At 49.1% G+C, this 18,137-nt stretch overlaps 2 protein-coding genes across 5 annotated transcripts in view; both read left to right on the top strand.

The window, feature by feature from the left end:
• Nucleotides 1-5,188, top strand: part of LOC102384528 — a 19,705-nt gene extending 14,517 nt beyond the window's left edge. For all 4 annotated transcript variants that reach the window (XM_025207777.1, XM_025207778.1, XM_025207779.1 and 1 more), the window contains 2 exons: nucleotides 828-1,796; nucleotides 3,249-5,188. In XM_025207777.1, coding sequence (XP_025063562.1) covers nucleotides 828-1,796; nucleotides 3,249-4,174 — 1,895 coding nt within the window. In that variant the 3' untranslated portion in view covers nucleotides 4,175-5,188. The remainder of the gene's footprint in view (nucleotides 1-827; nucleotides 1,797-3,248) is intronic.
• Nucleotides 5,189-11,532: 6,344 nt separating this feature from the next.
• On the top strand, nucleotides 11,533-17,297 carry LOC102384293. The gene is made up of 6 exons (XM_006026791.1): nucleotides 11,533-11,539; nucleotides 12,196-12,531; nucleotides 14,743-15,083; nucleotides 15,171-15,254; nucleotides 17,101-17,109; nucleotides 17,226-17,297. Exons 1-6 carry the CDS (start codon nucleotides 11,533-11,535, stop codon nucleotides 17,295-17,297), a joined length of 849 nt encoding a protein of 282 aa, XP_006026853.1.
• Nucleotides 17,298-18,137: the final 840 nt, after the last annotated feature.

Below are 18,137 nucleotides of genomic sequence, written 5' to 3'. Positions count from 1 at the left end.
CCAGAACAGAAAAGCCCTGGCCTATGCCAGCCAAAACTGGGTCACATCCAGTGCCTTCTAGAGAGGAAAAGCCTCTACCCCAGCCCCAAGCATTGCCTATGGTGTTGGGTGGCCACACAGGGCTATGAATGCCAGTCAGTCTCTCGCAGGCATCAGTGAAGTCTCAGCATCACTCAGAGCTCTGCTGGGCAGTAAAATCCAGTTGAGCATGAGGCTGCGGAAGGCACAGGAGCTCCTGCAGGAGAGCCATGGTCTGGACCTGGATGCCTCCAGGGCTATGAGGACATGTTGCCCTTTGCAGGACCACGTGTCCAGGCTGGAGTGCTGGTGCCCCAAGAAAGGGGAGGACTGCATCATCTGGCTGTCTGAATACAGCAGGATTGGGCAGGAACACCTGTCGTTAGATCCCAGCCAGAGCTGGGAAAGAACCCAGGCATCCTGGTTCCCAGTCTCCTTGCTCTAACCCACTAGACCCTACTCTTCTTTTGGAGTTGGGAGAGAACTCAGGAGTCCTAGCTTTCTTCCTGAGCCCCACTTGCCACCCAGGGTCCATCCTGTGCTGTTGCCATTCTTTTGTCTTCTGTAGAGTCATTGCCAGGAGCAGACCCATATTTCTGGAGGTCTGAAATCCCAGTCCATAGGGCACAGCCCTGGAACAAAAACCCAGATTTATTCCGGTGCACTCTGGGAACAATCTGGAGTCAAGTGCCCACCACAGCGCACACTGGGATACCCCTGCTCCACTTCATCCAGTAGCTTCCCCAGTGGCCTCTGCTCCTTTGTAGTGTGTCCTGCCTTGATGACACTTTCCCTTCTTTCTCCTTCAGGGAATCAAGAAGATTCTGGACTGTCACCCTCTGACAGTGCCAAACCCTTGTCCAGCCCCAAGGGGCACCTATCCAGTGCTGCTTCTCCAGCACCCCCTGACAACTGCTGGTTCAACCCTCAGCTACCCAGTACCACCAAATCCCTGGCCCAAGAGACCCCTGGTGCCCCTGCTGTGCAGGGCATGCTGAGTGAGCAGCTCCTACCTAATGCCCATTTGCCAGCCTGGCTCATGAACTCACCCCAGTCAGCTGGCACCCCCTTAGGCCTGCAAGTCAGCAAGGATATCCAAGGACCTGGTCCTCAGCTAGACAGTGCTTCCTCAGGCTTGGAAGTAAGCAAGGAAACCCCAGTAGGTAGGGCCCAGCTGGACAGCCCTCCCCAGAGTCCATGGGCACACAAGGAGTCCCCAGGGCCTGGTGCACAGTTAGTCAGTGCACCCTCAGTCCTGAGCATGAATAAAGAGAGAAAGTGGTCCAGCACCCAGCTTGATACCATTCCTTCAGGCCCGAAAACTGGAAAGGAAACTCAGAGGCCGACCACTCAGCTGCATCGTGCCCCTTGGGGCCCTTGGGTAGAGGAGGAAACCCAGGAACAAAGGGCCCAACTGGATAGCACCCCATTGGGCCTATGGCCACAGGAAGAGGCCAAGGTGCTTAGGACCCAGCCAGCCAGAGCAGACATGCCTAGAGCCAACCCAGGCTGTACCCCATCCACCCAACCCCCCAAAGACCTGGCAGAGCTGAAGCAGAATGTGGCCAGCATCCTGGCCCAGCATCCCCAGGGCATATCTGTCTTCCAGTTCCGGGCAGCCTACAGTGCCACTTACCAACACCCTCTGCCCTTGGGTCCCGCGGCCTCAGCCAAGCAGCGGCTGGCAGAAATGCCTGATGTGGTGAGGATCCAAGGGTATGGAGTCCAGACACTGCTGCTGCCTGTCTCTAACAGCAACTCCACAGGCGGTGATCCTGGTATGTATCTGGGATGGAGGCAGCTGCCCTGCTTGGGGCATACAAGCGCTGTGGAGTGCTGGGGGCAGTGGTCTTAATACCCAAAAGTGGCATGCCAGGTCAGGGAGATGCGTCATTTGATGGAGGATATTTTGGGCTGTGCCATGTATCCATCCATCAGGGCATGAACGATCGGGGCCCCCTCAAAACAGATTCTGGGGTTCCTTTGGGGCCAGTAGGAATGGGACCTGCCACTGATACACAGAGGCTGCGTCTACATGAGCAGCAGACTGTGCAGTTGTTACTGTGCAGTCATTTAGTACAGGCAACCACCGCTCAGCGCTCTTAATTGGTTCCTGAACAATTGAGCATTAAGTGAAACGAGCATTAAGCGAAACTGAAAGTATTTGACGACCCAAGATGGCAACCACAACTGTTTTTAATGACCCAAGATGGGGACTGCAAGCGTTGTAACAAAACTCGCTGAGCGCTAAGTGAAATCAGGTATCAATTTCAAATGAGCATTATAGCGAAATAGTGTTAAGTGAAACAGCATTAAGTGGGGGTCGCCTGTACTTGCATAAACAAGTACTAAATGACAGTAATGTTCCCGCATGGTTTTTTGCTGATGCTACTGCGCAGTAGCTTGTTACTACTGCACAGCAGCATCGCATCACAGTTAGTGCCCCACAACAGTACTGCACAGTGGCGTCTCATATAAACATGGCCAGAGACATGTAGCTCCATATGGCAACATGCACAGGTCACCCCAGTCTGGAGACATCAGTCTCACTAAGATCTGTTTCTGCAGCAGGATGTGTCCCAGAGGGCATTGTTAGTAATGTGCTGTTTGCATCTGGCACTGTAGCCCATGGCATTATGGGAAATGTCTGGTGCTTTCCAGATTTCCCTGGAGCAAATGTACTCAGTGCCACAGGTGGGATGTGTCCCAGGATGTATTACAAGCAGTGTTCTTTGTCCCTCCTCAGAGCTGAGGCAAGACGGGTAGAGGCCACCTAGACATATCCCAGAATTGACCACTGTCTTATCAAATGGGCATAGCCCACAGGAGGGCAAAATGGGAGGTTGGCACCCTCTAGTGCAAGGGTCATCAATGTTTTTGGGCAGAGTGCCCAAAACACCCACAACCTCGACTTGCTGGCGTGCCAGGGGCAGATGGCAGGGAAGCTGCAAGGGCCCAATCCTTGTTGGGGCAGCCAGCTCTGGCCCCTTCCCTGTCGTCTGCCCCAAGGCACGCATGCTGCTTTGACTACGGATCCTATTGGTGGTTGCTAGGAGGGTTCCTAGCTGGCTGCTAGCGTAGGAAGCTTCTAGCAATTAAATTTGTTGGTGCAGATGTTAACGGGCAGGGCTTGGCTGTGAGGTTGGACAGGCCCAGCCCAGTGGGGGGGAGCTGTCCATTTTGATCTTCCCTGTTACTTAATTGGTATTCAATTGGATTTGTTTCTGAAGGTTTCACCCTCTTGATCCCAGAAGAAGCTGCTGATCCTGTTGGAGACCCTGACAAACTGGCTGAGCCCCCACCTGTCCTGGCCCCACAACCCCCAGGAGGCCCATGGGGGCCTGAGTCCCCACCAGCCCCCTGGGCCCTGCCACCCACTCAGGCTGTGAGGCCCAAAGCTGCCCTCAAGAAGCCTGATCTGGTGCCCAGTGCTCCTGTGATTACCATGGAGATGGAGCCCAGCAGCAGCTCATGGACCCCAGCCCAGACTGAACTTCTCCCTGTCGTGGATGATGCCAGCTCAGCGTCTCATCCAGTTGTGTACCCTCCACTCCAGCAGATCCCATTACCTGATCCCATCCCACTGCCTTCATCCCTGCAGCCAGCCAAAGATGTGGGAGCACAGATCCCTCAAGCCCAGGCCGAGCCAGTCCAGCCTGCATCTCCCACCCAAGACCTCCCCCATCCATCTCCCAGGGCCGGTCCAGTCTCTAGAGTCTCAGGGCAGTACCAGGACCCTATGGGCTTCCTTTTAGATCCCAGCCCTGATGTTTGGCCTTCCACTGAGGATGTTACCACCCCAGTGACCATTGCAGGCCCAAGGGCCGAGGTCAGCCCCCTCCCTACACCAGACACCAACACCTTTAGAGCCCTGAGGGCATACTTAGGCCCCAGGCAAATCTGGTTGGAGAACAGGCTGCCTGGCCTGGGAGCAGTATACCATTCTGAAGAAGCCTTTCTGTACCCCATTGCACCCACTGCTTCTCCTCAGCCCTCCCCCACACACAGCAGAGCTGAGACTGAAACACGCAGGACACCCTGTTCCATCGTGGGATGGGATGAGCCTGAGGTTTGCCCGTGTCCGTCTTGGACAGACATGGAGGCCCCGCAACAGCCATCTCAGCCACACAACTCTGACCGCTGCATCATTCTCTAGTGCTGCTATCATCCAGCAGTGAGCCAGAGCTATCAATATACATGCAGCTCTGGAGTAGAGCACACCTGGTCTTGTCACAACACTCAGGGATACAGTGTTGCTGTCTGAACAGTAAAGGACTTGGTGAAAGACGCTTCTCTTATATGCAACCTTTCCAGAGATGGGGACATGTCTTCTGCTCCAGCATCTCAAAGATAGGATACGTGCCTGACCCCCTAAGGGACTGGTATGTATATCCTCACCCTGGAGTTCCTTTATGTGATACTATGAAGATCCTTTGAGGGAGCTGGAAACTTTGGGCCTAGAACTTTTAAGAAACGGCTACTGATTTTTATTTTATGTGGGATGGTTGGGGTGGGAGCTAGTGGGAAAGGGTAGGGTATTCTCTAATTCAGAACCCACCTGAAAATGGGAATTATGTGGCCTTTATCCAGTCACTAAAAGTTGGTAGCCACAGGCTGAAAACAGCCATCTGCAGAAGTCTCAGACAGCTTGCCTGCTGGTTTTTCATCTTCATTTTTTTAAATGAAATCCTACTACCATGAAGATTTTTTACCATATAGGTTTGATTTTGAACAAATATTCCATGTGCATCTTCACTACCTGGCTCTTCACAGAAGTGATTTGGGAATGCTTTAGGAGGCAGATCATGGACTGAGACCCCCAAATTGGAAGGTGTTATACAGGCAGAGCAAAAAAACAGTCCCTTCCCCAAAGGGTTTTTAGTCTGAGTGGAAGACCAGGCCCAGCAGAAGGATATAGGCCACCCCCAGAATACAAGGACAACGCAGGGATTTCTGACACAAATAAGCCTGGTTAAATGGAGCTGATGGGAACACTTTGATAAAAAGTCTTCCATGGTAAATGAAAGATTTTTTTCAAGCGCCTAGAAAGGTCTGTGTCAACTGTGAAGCTCAATAAGGGAAAAGGTGAAACAAATTGTTCAAAGCTTTGCTCATGCTGGCACTGTTGAAAGGGATTTTGTATTTGGCCTTGAATAATAAAATATTAACAATGGATATTTCATATTTTCTTGTGTCAACAGCAAAGCAGTATGGTTGTTCCACTTTGCATCACATTTACATATTTATATATTTACATGTATTATAATATTACTGGGGGGGTGTAAAAATTAGACATACACGGACAACTTTACAAACAATATAGGAAAGCAAATTACTCTTTAAAAAAATATGCTTGTTTCTTCTTTCTCTGCCAGCTTGTCTGCCTGCCTTTCTGCTTAGGTAATTGCATCTTTTTGTTACACTTCAGCCTTATCAAAGCAAAATTTATTTTTCAGTGCATTGTTATTTTAATGCAAATATTCTAATTGCCTCATTTGAGTATTGCCTACAGATATATGTAATAGTTTTCTGAGGCTGGACATTCAGTAGTAAGGATTTTGAAGGTCCTAAATAGTGGTGCTTTCATTCTGTGGGAAGTCTCAAACACTTGAGGATTTTGTTTCCTTTTGGAACAGATAGTTTCAAAAAATGTCCATCTCAACACAAAGAGGTTTTTTTTTTCCCTTGGGAAGAATATCAAAAAGGAATCAAATGGAACGGGCAGGTTTTGTGCAGTGGTTCTGTCCACACTCCAAAAGCAAGGTTCTCTCAGACTGGCTTGGCTGACCTGAATTAGTCTGCACAAGCTCAAAGAGCAGTGAAGACACAGCAGCTTCACTCTTAATTCAGATCCTTTCCATTTCAAGCCCAGCCTCCTGTATAGCTGATCTTTATGTACATGCTGCAGTGTCTTCACAGATATTTAGTCCCACTCATGAACACCCAGTCTGCAATGTAAACTTAAGTTAGGAACTTAAGAACAAAATGAGAAGAGGAAAGTTCAAGTCAAGTATTTCTTGCCTTCATGGATGCAAAGTCTTCAATTACGTCATCAAATTTATTTGCTTTGCAAGTGCCTTCTCCACTGAGAGCATGATCAAATGGTTCAACCTATCCTCCCCAATTGATGACCGCAGGTAGTTCTTAATAATCTTAAGCTTACTAATAGTGCATTCCTTGGATGCAACAGAGACTTGCAAGGCAATGAGCATTCTCAAGCAACTGTATATCTAAGGGAACACAGATTCTACACCTTTGCCATACATCCGGTTGAGAAGCTCAAGTGCAGTGCCCATGGCTCCTCCAGAATGCACAAATTTGATTCTTTCCTGATTTTGTAAAACAGGTATACTTCTTGCAACTCATCCATATTCACATCTTGTGGGTATGTGGTGGACAGGGACTCGGCAAACTTCGCAATGTCTTCATCCTCTGCAACAGCTGGTGGGTCAAGTATGGGTGAGAACAAGCTTGAGAGTTTCCCCATGGTCTCAGCTAGCCTTCAGAGATCTGAGAGGAGCATATCCGTGGCTGTGATGAATACTTCAACCCTGAATTTATCTTCAGGGGAAAAGATTGCGTATTCTGTATTGGCTGGCTCATCGTGGAAATGCTTCATCCTTTGGATTCTTCTGTGTTCTCTTGAATTCGGTGGTGATACCTAGCCCCTCAGCGATAACCTTAGCCTCCGTGAGAAGACTTGGCCAGGAATCATTCAACCATTGAATTTCTTCCAGGAGGCTCTTGACATGTTGCACCCCTTCTTCCATGGTAAGCTTGGATCCTTGGACAAGCTTGCTTCGGATACTGATGGACTGCAATATCTTGCACCACACTGTAGTCAGAAGGATGAACTCAAAGGATTCCATCCACTCAGTGGGACCTGAAACATCAGCCTGGGTTTACGCTGTCACGTTCAATTCTTCCTCAATTTTGAAGAGAGAATCCAGCATCCCTTTAGGATTTTTCACAAGAGGGGAAACAGCATCAATTCTCGAGCTCCATCTAGTTGTTGACATGGAGTGAAGGGAGTCCTGCAGTTTCCTGAAGAATTTTCCATCTTGCAGGACTGAGTGAAAAGACAGTGTACAGCCTCTGAATTTCCGAAATATGTTTTCACTTCAGGGCTCTTCTCCAGGGCATGGGTACCACATAGGTTCAGCGAGTATACGCTGCAGGGTGAAAACAATGCCTGAGGATTTTCATCCTGTATCCTAGTTTTCACACCCTGGTATTTCCCAAACATATTTGAAGCACTGTCATACCCTTGGCCTCTACACTTCTGCAACTCTACCTTACACTCCGCCAGTACTTTCTTTATCCGCTCCACGATGTCTACTCCTTTCATTTTATCGCAGTCCACCATTTTCAGAAATTGTTCCTGCACATCCCATTTTCCATCTTTTTCATGTATGCATCTCATGATAATAAATAACAGCTGCTCAGTATGCAAGACATCAGGTGTCCCATATACAAAGATTCTATAGTAGCGAACATTTCTCACATCCTCAAGGATTGTATTTAGTACTTCCTTGGCACACACCTCCAAATACTCATTCTGACTATGCCAGGACATGTAGTGTGCTTGCATTCATTCCCCAGCCATTCAATGCTCCGTAACAGTTTCAAGGTGGCAGTTCAGATCTTGATTGTATTTACTGATGAACTGTACAGTAGAAAGGAAGAACCCGCAGTCATCATGCTCTAGGGTAAAATGTGATCCTCGGAATGGCATATTTCGCTCTGCCTGAAACAGGGTAACATCAACCAGACCTCACAACACTTTATGCCACTTTTCCTTCTCTGAATGTATACCAATTTCAAGAGCATTATCAATGGCTCCTTTTCCACTAAGAGCATTTGCAAGATCTTTCCACTGTAAATAATGTTGAAGATGACCAGAATTGGTGAAGCTCAAGCGCAGATCCGGAAATCAGATCAATTGTCTCATTTTTCTCATTTGATGCTATGTCTCCTTCAGCTTGCACCACCAAACCTGGCTCATTTTCACATTCTCCTGCTACATCACTGCTTGCTTCCTTTGTGATGTTTCCATGATCAGAATAGTCTTCATCCCTACAAGTGATGTGCCAGCTGCATCACCTGTTCCACTTCCAACTTCCTTATTTCTTTTCACCACTCATTCAAACTGATCCAATGTCTGCCTCCCCTTTTCATCCCAAGCTTTTTTCTCCTTTGTCTCCTTTCTTTTTGATGCCCCGGATTGATAGGTGCGCTTCATTTTTTTCTTACCCGGGGATAAGAACAGGGTTGTACTTCTCCTGAGCACCTTCCAAACCACTTCTGGCAGAGCTTCTCTCTCCTACCAGTTGCCTGGGGCCAAGCTCAATCTCACAGGTGGCCTTCTGGCTGGCCACCTCCGCTACTCAGAAAGGAAGGATTCCTCCCTTAAGGCCTGGCCTCACACCACTCCTAGGCCTTTTCCCTGTGGTACCTGCCACAGAAAATTACTCTCCAGTGGGACCTTGCCTGAAAATCTTAGCTGGTGCTCATGTAACCCCCATAAGCTGGGTTGTTCTTGGTTCAGGCTTGTGGCTGTGGCAGAGGATAAGCAGGCCCCCTGTTTAAGGAAAAAGAAAGCAACTGCAGAGAGAGTAGACAGAGGAAGGAGGATTTTCTTCATACTGTTGCTGGAAAATAAACTTGGATATTTAGCCTTTAACCCCTTGATTAAGGGCATTGTGAGACTGGTCATATTTTTATAGCCCTTAGTTAGCAACTGCTGCTGTTTGAAGGACCAGAAGAGAGCAAGTCATCTCTGCAATACTGAAAGCAAGATTTGCAGTTTGGAGCACAGACTTCTTCAGTCAAGGAGGACTTTATATTTTTTTCCCTCCAAGAGTTATATAGACACCTTGCATTTAAGTACTTTTTGAAGTGGGGAAATACGTGAACCTGAATATGCATTATGTCCAATGCTGTTAATTTTCCTTGGTAAATAAGAAGGAAACAATATATATAATTTTAATTATTATATTCCTGCAAATTCATTTCTGACTTTGGCCCTTAAGAACCCACAAAACTGACATTCACTCACAATTGAATTCCCCTGGAGGTCTTGCTGTGACAACAGGCCGGCTCTGCCACCGATCCCTCCTTTAAGCCTTCGCTGTTCCTTCTCTCCTCACAACAGACTCTGTAACCAGGGCTGCAAACTCTGTGATCAGGCAATCATAAGCTTGCCTGATCAATCTTGTCAGAGATAAAGAAAGATGTTACCTTACCATGCTTGGTTTAGACTCCCCCTTGGACATCAACACAACAATCACTTCCGCCTCAAATTAGCATCTGTTTCACACACAACTATGTACAATATTTACTTCATGGTCAGGGATGGGTCCCATAATGTCACAATTACACGCTGAGAATGATTCAGTGTTGTCTTGCACTCTAACACACCAATTTCCTCTTTTTTATGAGAACAAAATACTAAGGATCCTGGTGAGTGATGTTGCAGGGCAGGGGCCAATGGTACATACAGGAGCCAAGGCAGGGGGCCTTTGCTTTGCAGGGGCCCGATGCAAATTACCCCAGTTTTCCCCCACCCCCCGGGCAGCCCTGCCCATAGCACAGCCCCCCTTCCTGAACTGCCTCTCCCAAGCCCTCCCCTAATTCCCCATACTATGAACCCCCAAGTTCCCACCTTCCTGCTGGGATCTGACCCTTTGGGAACACACATAACAGCAAGAAGCTTTCAGGGCCATGGTCTGCTCCAGCCTGGGATGCTCTGCAGACACTTAGTGCAGTCAGTGCCCTCCTTGTTGTGCTAAATTTAGTTAAGGGGTGGCAGGGAATGGAAATGAATTGATCAGTGAGACTATTCCAATGTAAAATACTAATTTATTGAATGCACAAGCAACACCAATATTTAAGAAAGGCTTCAAATGCAACACTTAACCTTTAAGCAAGCCCTAACAGTCAATATAGATATTCCTCCATGAGCCTTCTCATCGATACAGTGGGTTTAGCTACCCAGGTGTCTGGTCATTGAACCAAGGGGCAAGTGCCTGTTCTTTCTTGTCCTGTAGATTACTCTCTCCCCCAACTCCGAGTTCTTACATAGCGGTCCTCTTTGCAACTCTGACTTGCTCCATGTTCTGTGCAGATTCTTGACTTAGGGTTGTGCCTGCTGCGGTTGCAATTTCATTTTACCATTTGCCCAGTTGGCCTTTTCTGCTCACATGCTTTCTTTATGCTTAGGCGCATGCCTTTTAGCTGTTTAGTTTGCAGCCCTTGTATTTAGCAAACTGCATTTTTGTTTATTGTTTATGCTATGTGCTTTTATGCACAAATATCCATCAATTCTCTTTCACAAGCAGTCATTTGTTTTCCTGCCAGCCTGCTGTCCATATCCTGTTGTCTTGGACTGTTAAACCACATCCTCTTTTCACTTTCTGTCAACATAGGGGAAAAAAGGTTACTTTACACTGTCACTTACTTGCTTTTGCATTGAGTTAATTAAGCCAAGGCACAAAATGGTGTTGCTTATGCTAAGCTTTTTGCTAAGGTGACTTTCAGGCCTACACTACCAGGACACCAGCTCTGGGAGGGAAGTGGGATGTAGTGGGTTATGGGGGAAGGGGGACTGGGAGCCAGGGGGACTGGGTTCCGTCCCTAAGCAGCTCAGACTCTGCTCACCACACCCATTTCCCCAGTTCTAACCAGCTGATTTCCAGCCTCCCAGCTCACCTTTGAACTCAGATTTGCCCATTAGGGTGGGGCTAACACAGGGTATCAAGGCAGTGCTTGCAGCCTGGGAACTTTACTTAGGCTGACCTGGGTGGGGCAGGGGGCACCTGCAAGACTCCTACCTGCTATTCATACCCGTGATGGATCAGACAGCAAGGAAGAAGCTGGTGCTGGAGGCTGGTAAGGGCAGGGGTGGGCAAGGGACATCATACTTGGACACCTGGGTTTATACTCCACCCCTCTGCATTTGCTCCCAGAGCTGGGAGGGAACCCATGAGTCCTGGGCCCCATGCCCTACTCTCTTCCCACAGCTGAGAGAAAACCCAGGTGTCCTAGCTTCCAGCAGGGCCTGGGGGAGAAATGTGGGGGCCCGATACACCCTGGTAGACCCTCCCCCCCCCCCGGCTTCCGAAACGGCGGGGCCTGGGGGGGAAATTTGGGGGCCCGATACCCCCTGGTAGGCCCCCCCCCCCCCCCAGTTCTCGAAATAGGAAAGAGAATTATCTGATGGGGGCAGGGCTAGCTTGGGAGCCTGGTACAACTGTACATCCAGTCTTCCCAGTCCCAGTCCCCGCCACACTTAGGTCCTGGCTCCCAGCACAAGTTTCTTGGTGGGTTTGTGTTGTGGTTTTTTTGGAGCACTTATAGAGTTAAAAGGTACCCAGGAGCCCAGCCCCAGCCAGTGCCATGCTAATAGCCTATTGGGAGCTGGATGGGGGGGAAATAAACCTAAGCTATAAATGCCCCTGAGGATGGCAGGGAGGGCTGAGGGGTGCTGGGTTTGATGTTATGGGGGTTTAGGGCATGCCTGGTGAGTGAAGAGAGTCAGGATTGGGACTCTAGGAGCCAGGACACCCAGGTTCTCACCCAGCTCTGGGAGAGGGCTGGGACCTGGTGGATTAGAGTAGAAGGAGCTGGGAACCAGGACACCTGGGTTCCCCCAGCTCTGGAAGGGGAGTGAGGTCTGGTAGTTAGAGCAGGTGTGGGGGGGGGAGCTAGGAGCCAGGATGCCTGGGTTGTCTCCCAACTCTAAGAAGGGAGATGGTGCCTAGTGAGTTAGAGCAGTGCAGGGCAAGGGCAGCCAGGAGAGGGATGGGGTCTTATAGGCTAGTGTGGAAAGGAGGAGGGAGCCAGGACACCTAAGTCCTCTCCCCAGATTTAGGAGGGGTGTGGGGTCTTGAGCTGTACCAGGGGCTCAGTTCCAGCCCTACTTGTGGAAGAAGAGCAGGGTGGGAGGCAGGAAGCGCTAGGCTCCTTCAATTGCTGCTTAAGCCTTCAGCAGTGCCTTCCTATGAAAGGAAGGGTATGTGGTGGGGTTGGGGTTTACCCAGGGGCACACTGACCTGTACCTGGGCTCCTACCATGCAGTCTGTGCAATGTACCAATGGCCAGTTTAGGGAAAGTCCCCTAACTACTGCCATCAAGTCCCCCAGAGGTGTCTCTCTCTCTCTTCCTCTCCTCCACCAGGTGTAGCTGGCAGGAGTGTGGAGCCACCTTGCTCGGTGCTGGCCCTCAAGGGGGCTGTGCTGAAGGTGCTGCTGAGCCAGCCTGGGGGTGTTGCAGTGTGGGATCTTGAGAGGCTGTTCTGCCAGCACCACGGCTGGCCCCTGGAGCTTCGCCAGCATGGCTACCACTCCCTACAGCACCTGCTGGGAGACATGGCAGACCTGGTGGTGCTGGCTGAAGAAGAGAATGAGCTGCAGGTGCGGTGCCAACACCCCACCTGCCATCTCACAGGAACCCCCATGAAAACCCCCCAGGTCCAGGTGGACAAGTGGGCTGGACCAGACCCACCACAGGCAGGTACAGTCCTGGGTGGGGGTGTAACCCCCACCCCATACCAAGCCAAGGACACAGATGTCATCTACGCTGCCAGGTGCAGCAGCGTTTTGCAGGGCAATTGTGACCTGGCTGCCAGGAGAATGGCCTGGAGAGGAGTCTCTCCTTGCCCCATAGCATTCTGGGTAGCTCTTCAAAGGGATTTGGGATAGTTCCTGTTGTCCAAGGGAACTGTGGGAAATGGGTTCAGGAGTCTCCTTGGAATTTTAGCTTCTAGATTTGCCTGCTACATATAGCAGAGCTGCTCCTGTCCCAGAATTATTAGGGTTACTCAAGCTCATAGTGGGAAGCACACAGATGAGACCTGACTGTCAGGCCACTGGAGAAAACTAAAGGCAGGTGCAGCCTATAATCTGAGATACCATAGTGTTTTACATGAGGAACTACACTCAATATGTTTCTCAATTCTCCCCCAGCATATTGCTTGACTATCTCTGCACTGGGGAAAAGCCTAGGTAGCTATCTCACAATGCCTCAGCAGGAGGGGAGAGGCTGGGAGCCAGTATTCCCAGCCAGGATGAAGTGGATGGTCATGATGAAGGGAGTCCCACAGCACAGGAGAGCAACAGAGCTATGTCCCTGACTTTTGACCAGGTGCCCTGGAGGTCAGACACCTGGGGCCCATCCTAAATGATAGAAGTGGGGTCCAGCAAATTGGAGAAGAGGAGCCGGAGAGCCATCACTCATTGTTTCAATTTCCAGCTCTGCTACTGACTGGAAGCACCTGTCTTCCTTCTCCTCTACAACTGAGGAGTAACTCATGCCTGAAAATTGTGAAACTTCATGAAGGCAAGGTTCTTTGGGTAGATGTGATGTCTTTTATTAGACCAACTGAGTAGATGGGGGAAAAAATGCTCTTTGCAAGCTTTTGGGCACAAACACTCTTCTTCAGGCATAAGGAGACCCTGCTGGTGGTCTGAGTTGGTCAGCTGTAGGCCCTCCTATCTCTACCTATTGTCTTCCAAATTACTGCTCATCTTCATTTTCACAGACCTGCATGTCATAAATTGGCTTCTTTTCTACCTTGGAGAACTCAAACCACCAGCAGAGTCTTCCTATGCCTGAAGAAGAGTGTTTGTGCCCAAAAATTTGCAAAGAGCATTTTTTCCCCGTTTACTCAGTTGGTCTAATAAAAGACATCACATCTACACAAAGAACCTTGCCTGCCTATATCCTTAGACCAACACGGCTACAACCAACAACCCTGAAACTCCATAAACACATTCTTGAAAAATGCAGAGGTGGGGGTGGAGAAGGGAGAGCATAAGAGCGTAAAGCATATTTTTGTCTCTGCTGACCTGGCATCAATATTGGCTTCCCTTTGAAGAAGAAACCCCTGGTGCAAATTAAGCCATTCCTTTTCTGTCTGTTTGTTGGATAAACTAGCAGTGGTCACAAATAGTGCCCAGGTAGATTTCTCCATTGGGAATTTCCACTTCAAATGCCAGTGTAATGTTCCTAGAGACTGGCTCTGGGTGGAGACGTAACACCACATATGCCAGATAGGGCCCAAAGCTGAGAAGCTTTCCAGCTGAAAAATGCAGGTTTGACTCAAATGTATATTCTGGTCTTTTTTGGCAAAGGGTTGCCAAATTGGCTGGACCCAACTGACAGGACCCTCACTCCTGGCATCTCAGAAATTTAAGGGAAAAAGAAAGTCCCAAAGAAACTGGAGCATTTTTTACAACATTTTAAAAATAAAATTTAATATTTTTATTTGAAACTATTCTGATACCTTTTATTTAATGCACTGAGATTGAAAAACTAATTCAGGCTCAACAAAATGCTTTAGAACAAGCAAAATGAAATATATATTTTCAAAGCTGCTAGCAAATGAAAATTGGCCATTAGTCTGGCTTTACAGAGATATAAAACCATGAGCTTTAAGTCTACCTGTCTGAGCTTAAAGACCCAGACTCTAACAGATTGATAATATGCAGCCAAACCACCTTCTAGACAGAGACGGCACAAATTTGGCTGGTTGCTTGCAAGGACACCTCCATAAAAAATATTAAGTACAATAACGCATGGCAAGGCAGCAGATTTCCAAAGTCTTTTACACACCTGGGACTGACTGTGGGAGATGCTGCCACCTAGTGACATTTGCTGGTAGGGCTGCTGTGCTGCTTTTACTGCCTATATGTGCCCTAAACAGCTTCACCTCTCCCTTTGCAGGTCCAAGGGCCTGGAGCTCCTGCCGTAACCTGTCTACCTCCCATCCATGCAAACCACAGGCCAAACCTCACCGCAAACATCGCACCAGAGGCAAAGCCAGCATCCCACCCAACCGAACCATCTCTCTGAGCCACCTCCCCCAATCCCACCTACCAGTTGCAAGCCATCAGCAGCAGCTGCCCCTGCTGTCTTCCTCCAACCAGCCCCTGAGCCTGGAGCTCTTCCAGGCCACTCCTCCAGTGCCCCCGGTACCAGTTCCCACCCTGGCTCCTGGTCCCAGCCAGCTGCCCTGCCCACAGCACCCAGCTAAGCCCCAGAGGGACCCCCCAGCAGCATCTCAGGCCTTCCTCCAGGCTGAGCTGGAGCAGAAGGTGGCACTGGTGCTGGAGGGCCATCCAGAGGGCATGTCACTCTTCCACTTCCGTCAGGCCTATAGTGCCACCTACCTCATCTCCTTCCCACTGGATGGTGCCACTTCGGTGAAGGACAAGCTGCAGGCTATGCCCAGTGTGGTGAGGGTGCAGGGCTGCGGGGCACAAACTCTGGTGTTCTCTGCCACCTCCCAGAGGCCTGCCACGTCCCCCAAATGGCTTTTCATCACTGGAGAGGATGAAGGCCACATTGGTAAGGACCCTCCCAGAGACTGGACCTGGGATTCTTCGGGCTGAGGACAGAGGCCTCACAGGAAAGGGGTGGGGAAGTAGGGACTTCCATGGATCATGCGTGGCATAGGTATCCTTGGATTAGGTGTGCCAGCAAGCAACCTAAGCTGGATCCACCTGTGTCACTGCTTGGATGTGAGACCTGCAGGAGCTAAGGGAGGTGGTGAAGGGGGCTCTCTCCCCTTACATTCAGTGCCAATCCCAGGGTGGTAGTAGGGGGTGCCATGCTGCAGGAAGCAGGATGTTGGGCTCAGGAGGGGTTGAGCACTCTCCCCTTGCAGTTGGTATGCACCCTGACATGCCAGGGTGGTGCTAAGGGGCACTGCACTGCAGGGGCAAGGTGGGGCTCCTCCAGTAGTGTGGTCCCCTTCAGAGTTCACATTCACTGGGCAAAAAAATATCCTGCTTTGTTTTTCCCTCCAGGGCTCTTCCAGTCTTTCCAAGAGGCTGCTTCTGCTCCTGCCTCCTCCACTGCTGCTAGGTCACCCAGTGCCATGTCCTGCCTGCCTCCTTCCACCTCTGCCAGCTCACTGGATGCCCAGTATTATGCTAATTGCATACCAGTTCCATCAACCTGTGAACACCAGCATGAAGCCCTAGCACCTCAAGCTACAGCTCTGGGGTATAAGAAGAAATGCCACAAGCACAAGCCTAAGCCCTGCATCATCCTGTGATGCATGGAGCTATATGCGGGGCTTGGATTTGCCGGGGGAGGAAGGGTTGCAGAGGAGCATAGGCCAGAGATAGATAAACTATGCTTATTCCACTCAGCTGACCAGTCCCTCCCAATGGCATTGGTCTGTGGAAGGTGTCTTCATTATCCCAAACTGGTGTCTTCTCCTTTGCCTTCCTTTATACCTGGGGTTTTTGGGTTCCTGCTAACCTGTTGGGGGATTGGGAGAAAGTAGACCTAGAACCCAACACCTTTTTTTAGTGAGGCAAAGCAGCAGTGGAATGGAAGTAGGATCTGCCCCATCCAGAGGAGTCAAAGCAGCTCACTGGATTTGGTGAATGCATATTCAGGGACAGTAGCAAATCTAAAACCCAGCAAAATTCTTGACAGTAAAACCTGAGACAGATCTGTCGGATTTGGTGATGCATACTCAGCACCCACCCAGGGTTGGGGCTGATATCAGCCGTGATGCAAGCACATCTAGAATTAAACCTTGCTAATAGCGTGGTTAATCTAGAATCCAGTTGGTTCTAGCTTACTTGGGGGCCAACTAGAATATACTTCTTTGCAATGCTGGTCTAGAAACCAGGCAACTTTGTTGAGGACTGGTTGATCTAGGACACATTCCTATTGAGGTAAGAATCTAGAATCCAGTGCAAATTTTTTGGGGTTAGGTTCTATATTAGTCACCATCTGATAGGCTGGGTATAGACCTACAAGCCAGGCATTTGGGTGGTGGGCACATCTAGAACCTTCCCATTTCATATGGGTATGGGAAAGGACTGTGCGCATGGGAGGGAAGGGACAATCCAGGGCTCCTTTTTTGTCTAAATGGAGACATGTCTTTGCCCTGAACAAAGGAGTAAAGCGTTGTTTAAGCACTTCTTTTCCCCGCCCACTGAGGGGAGTGGGGCAAAATCTCAATTTTTATGTTCTATTTTACAAACCTCCAGATGTTTTCTCAATAAAAATTGCTATTTAAACAGTTGTTCCCTTCCACAGCTGTTCTTTCTTATCCCACAGGTGGAGATGGTAGGCAAAACGCATCCACTCTGAAAATTCCTAGAGCAAGGGCGAGGTCTGTAGCTTGCAGAGTTTAGAGCCCAGCTGGCCTAAGATGTTGGGTTTCTCCTTTGTGTAACCCACAGGGCAGCATTTCCTACATAGCCATGGGTGGAATGTATGAGGCTCTTCTGGCTGCTCTGGACCCAGGGGTTTGACCCTGTGATAAGCAGTGAGCTCCTCATCCTAGCTAAAAACTGGCTTTGTTTCTGGAGCACAACATTAAATATTAGAGGTAGAAATTTCCCACCCTTTTGTTTTCATCCAGAATATAAAACTTTCTGGCCACCCGCTGGCTGAAGTGCTGCTTTATCTGGTGGTAGGGTCAATGGCTTCTTTTCATGGGCCATCTAAGAAGGCAGGGAGAAAAGAAGCAAAAGTCTTACCTTGTTTGCCTTCTCAAGGCCTGAGGAGGTGGAGCGGAGATCTGGAGAGTCCTGGCAGCGATGGAACTAAATAGGCAAAGTCCACAGCAGCCAGCAGACTCTACTAAAACAATGCATGTCATCAGGAGGTTATTGGCAGCCACCTGTGTAGCCAGAAGAAATGCAGGCTGGAGGAGAGGGTCTGACAGCATCTGGAAGGTGGGAAATTATCAGGCAACCTGACAAGGATGTTGCAGCAATAACGGCTTGATATTTTGGAGGGAATAAAACTGCCTTGATGGTAGTTTTGTTGAATTGCAACCAAATGGCCTTGTTTCTGCAAAATATTTTGGTTTTGGCTGCATGGGTATTTTTCCAAGGAAAAATGAATGTCTTGATTTGTCTCCCACAATTGGCACAATCCCTTCCAATGCCACTTTCTTGTGATCAACATGCAAAAACCTGTGTTATTAAAAAAAAAAAATACCTCATGCTATTGGAAACTATTCCAGCACATTTTCTCTTAGAAAATGCTGGCTCAGTGAAGTCCAAAGGCAGGAATGTGCTGATTTTTAACAGATCTCCTGCAGGGTTCATGGCTATAGGCAGGAATGGGCATCTTTGTTTCATGCC

Source organism: Alligator sinensis, unplaced genomic scaffold (genome assembly GCF_000455745.1).
Source record: "Alligator sinensis unplaced genomic scaffold, ASM45574v1 scaffold709_1, whole genome shotgun sequence".
NCBI classification, from domain to species: Eukaryota; Metazoa; Chordata; order Crocodylia; family Alligatoridae; genus Alligator; species Alligator sinensis.
This window is presented reverse-complemented; position numbering and strand designations above follow the sequence as displayed.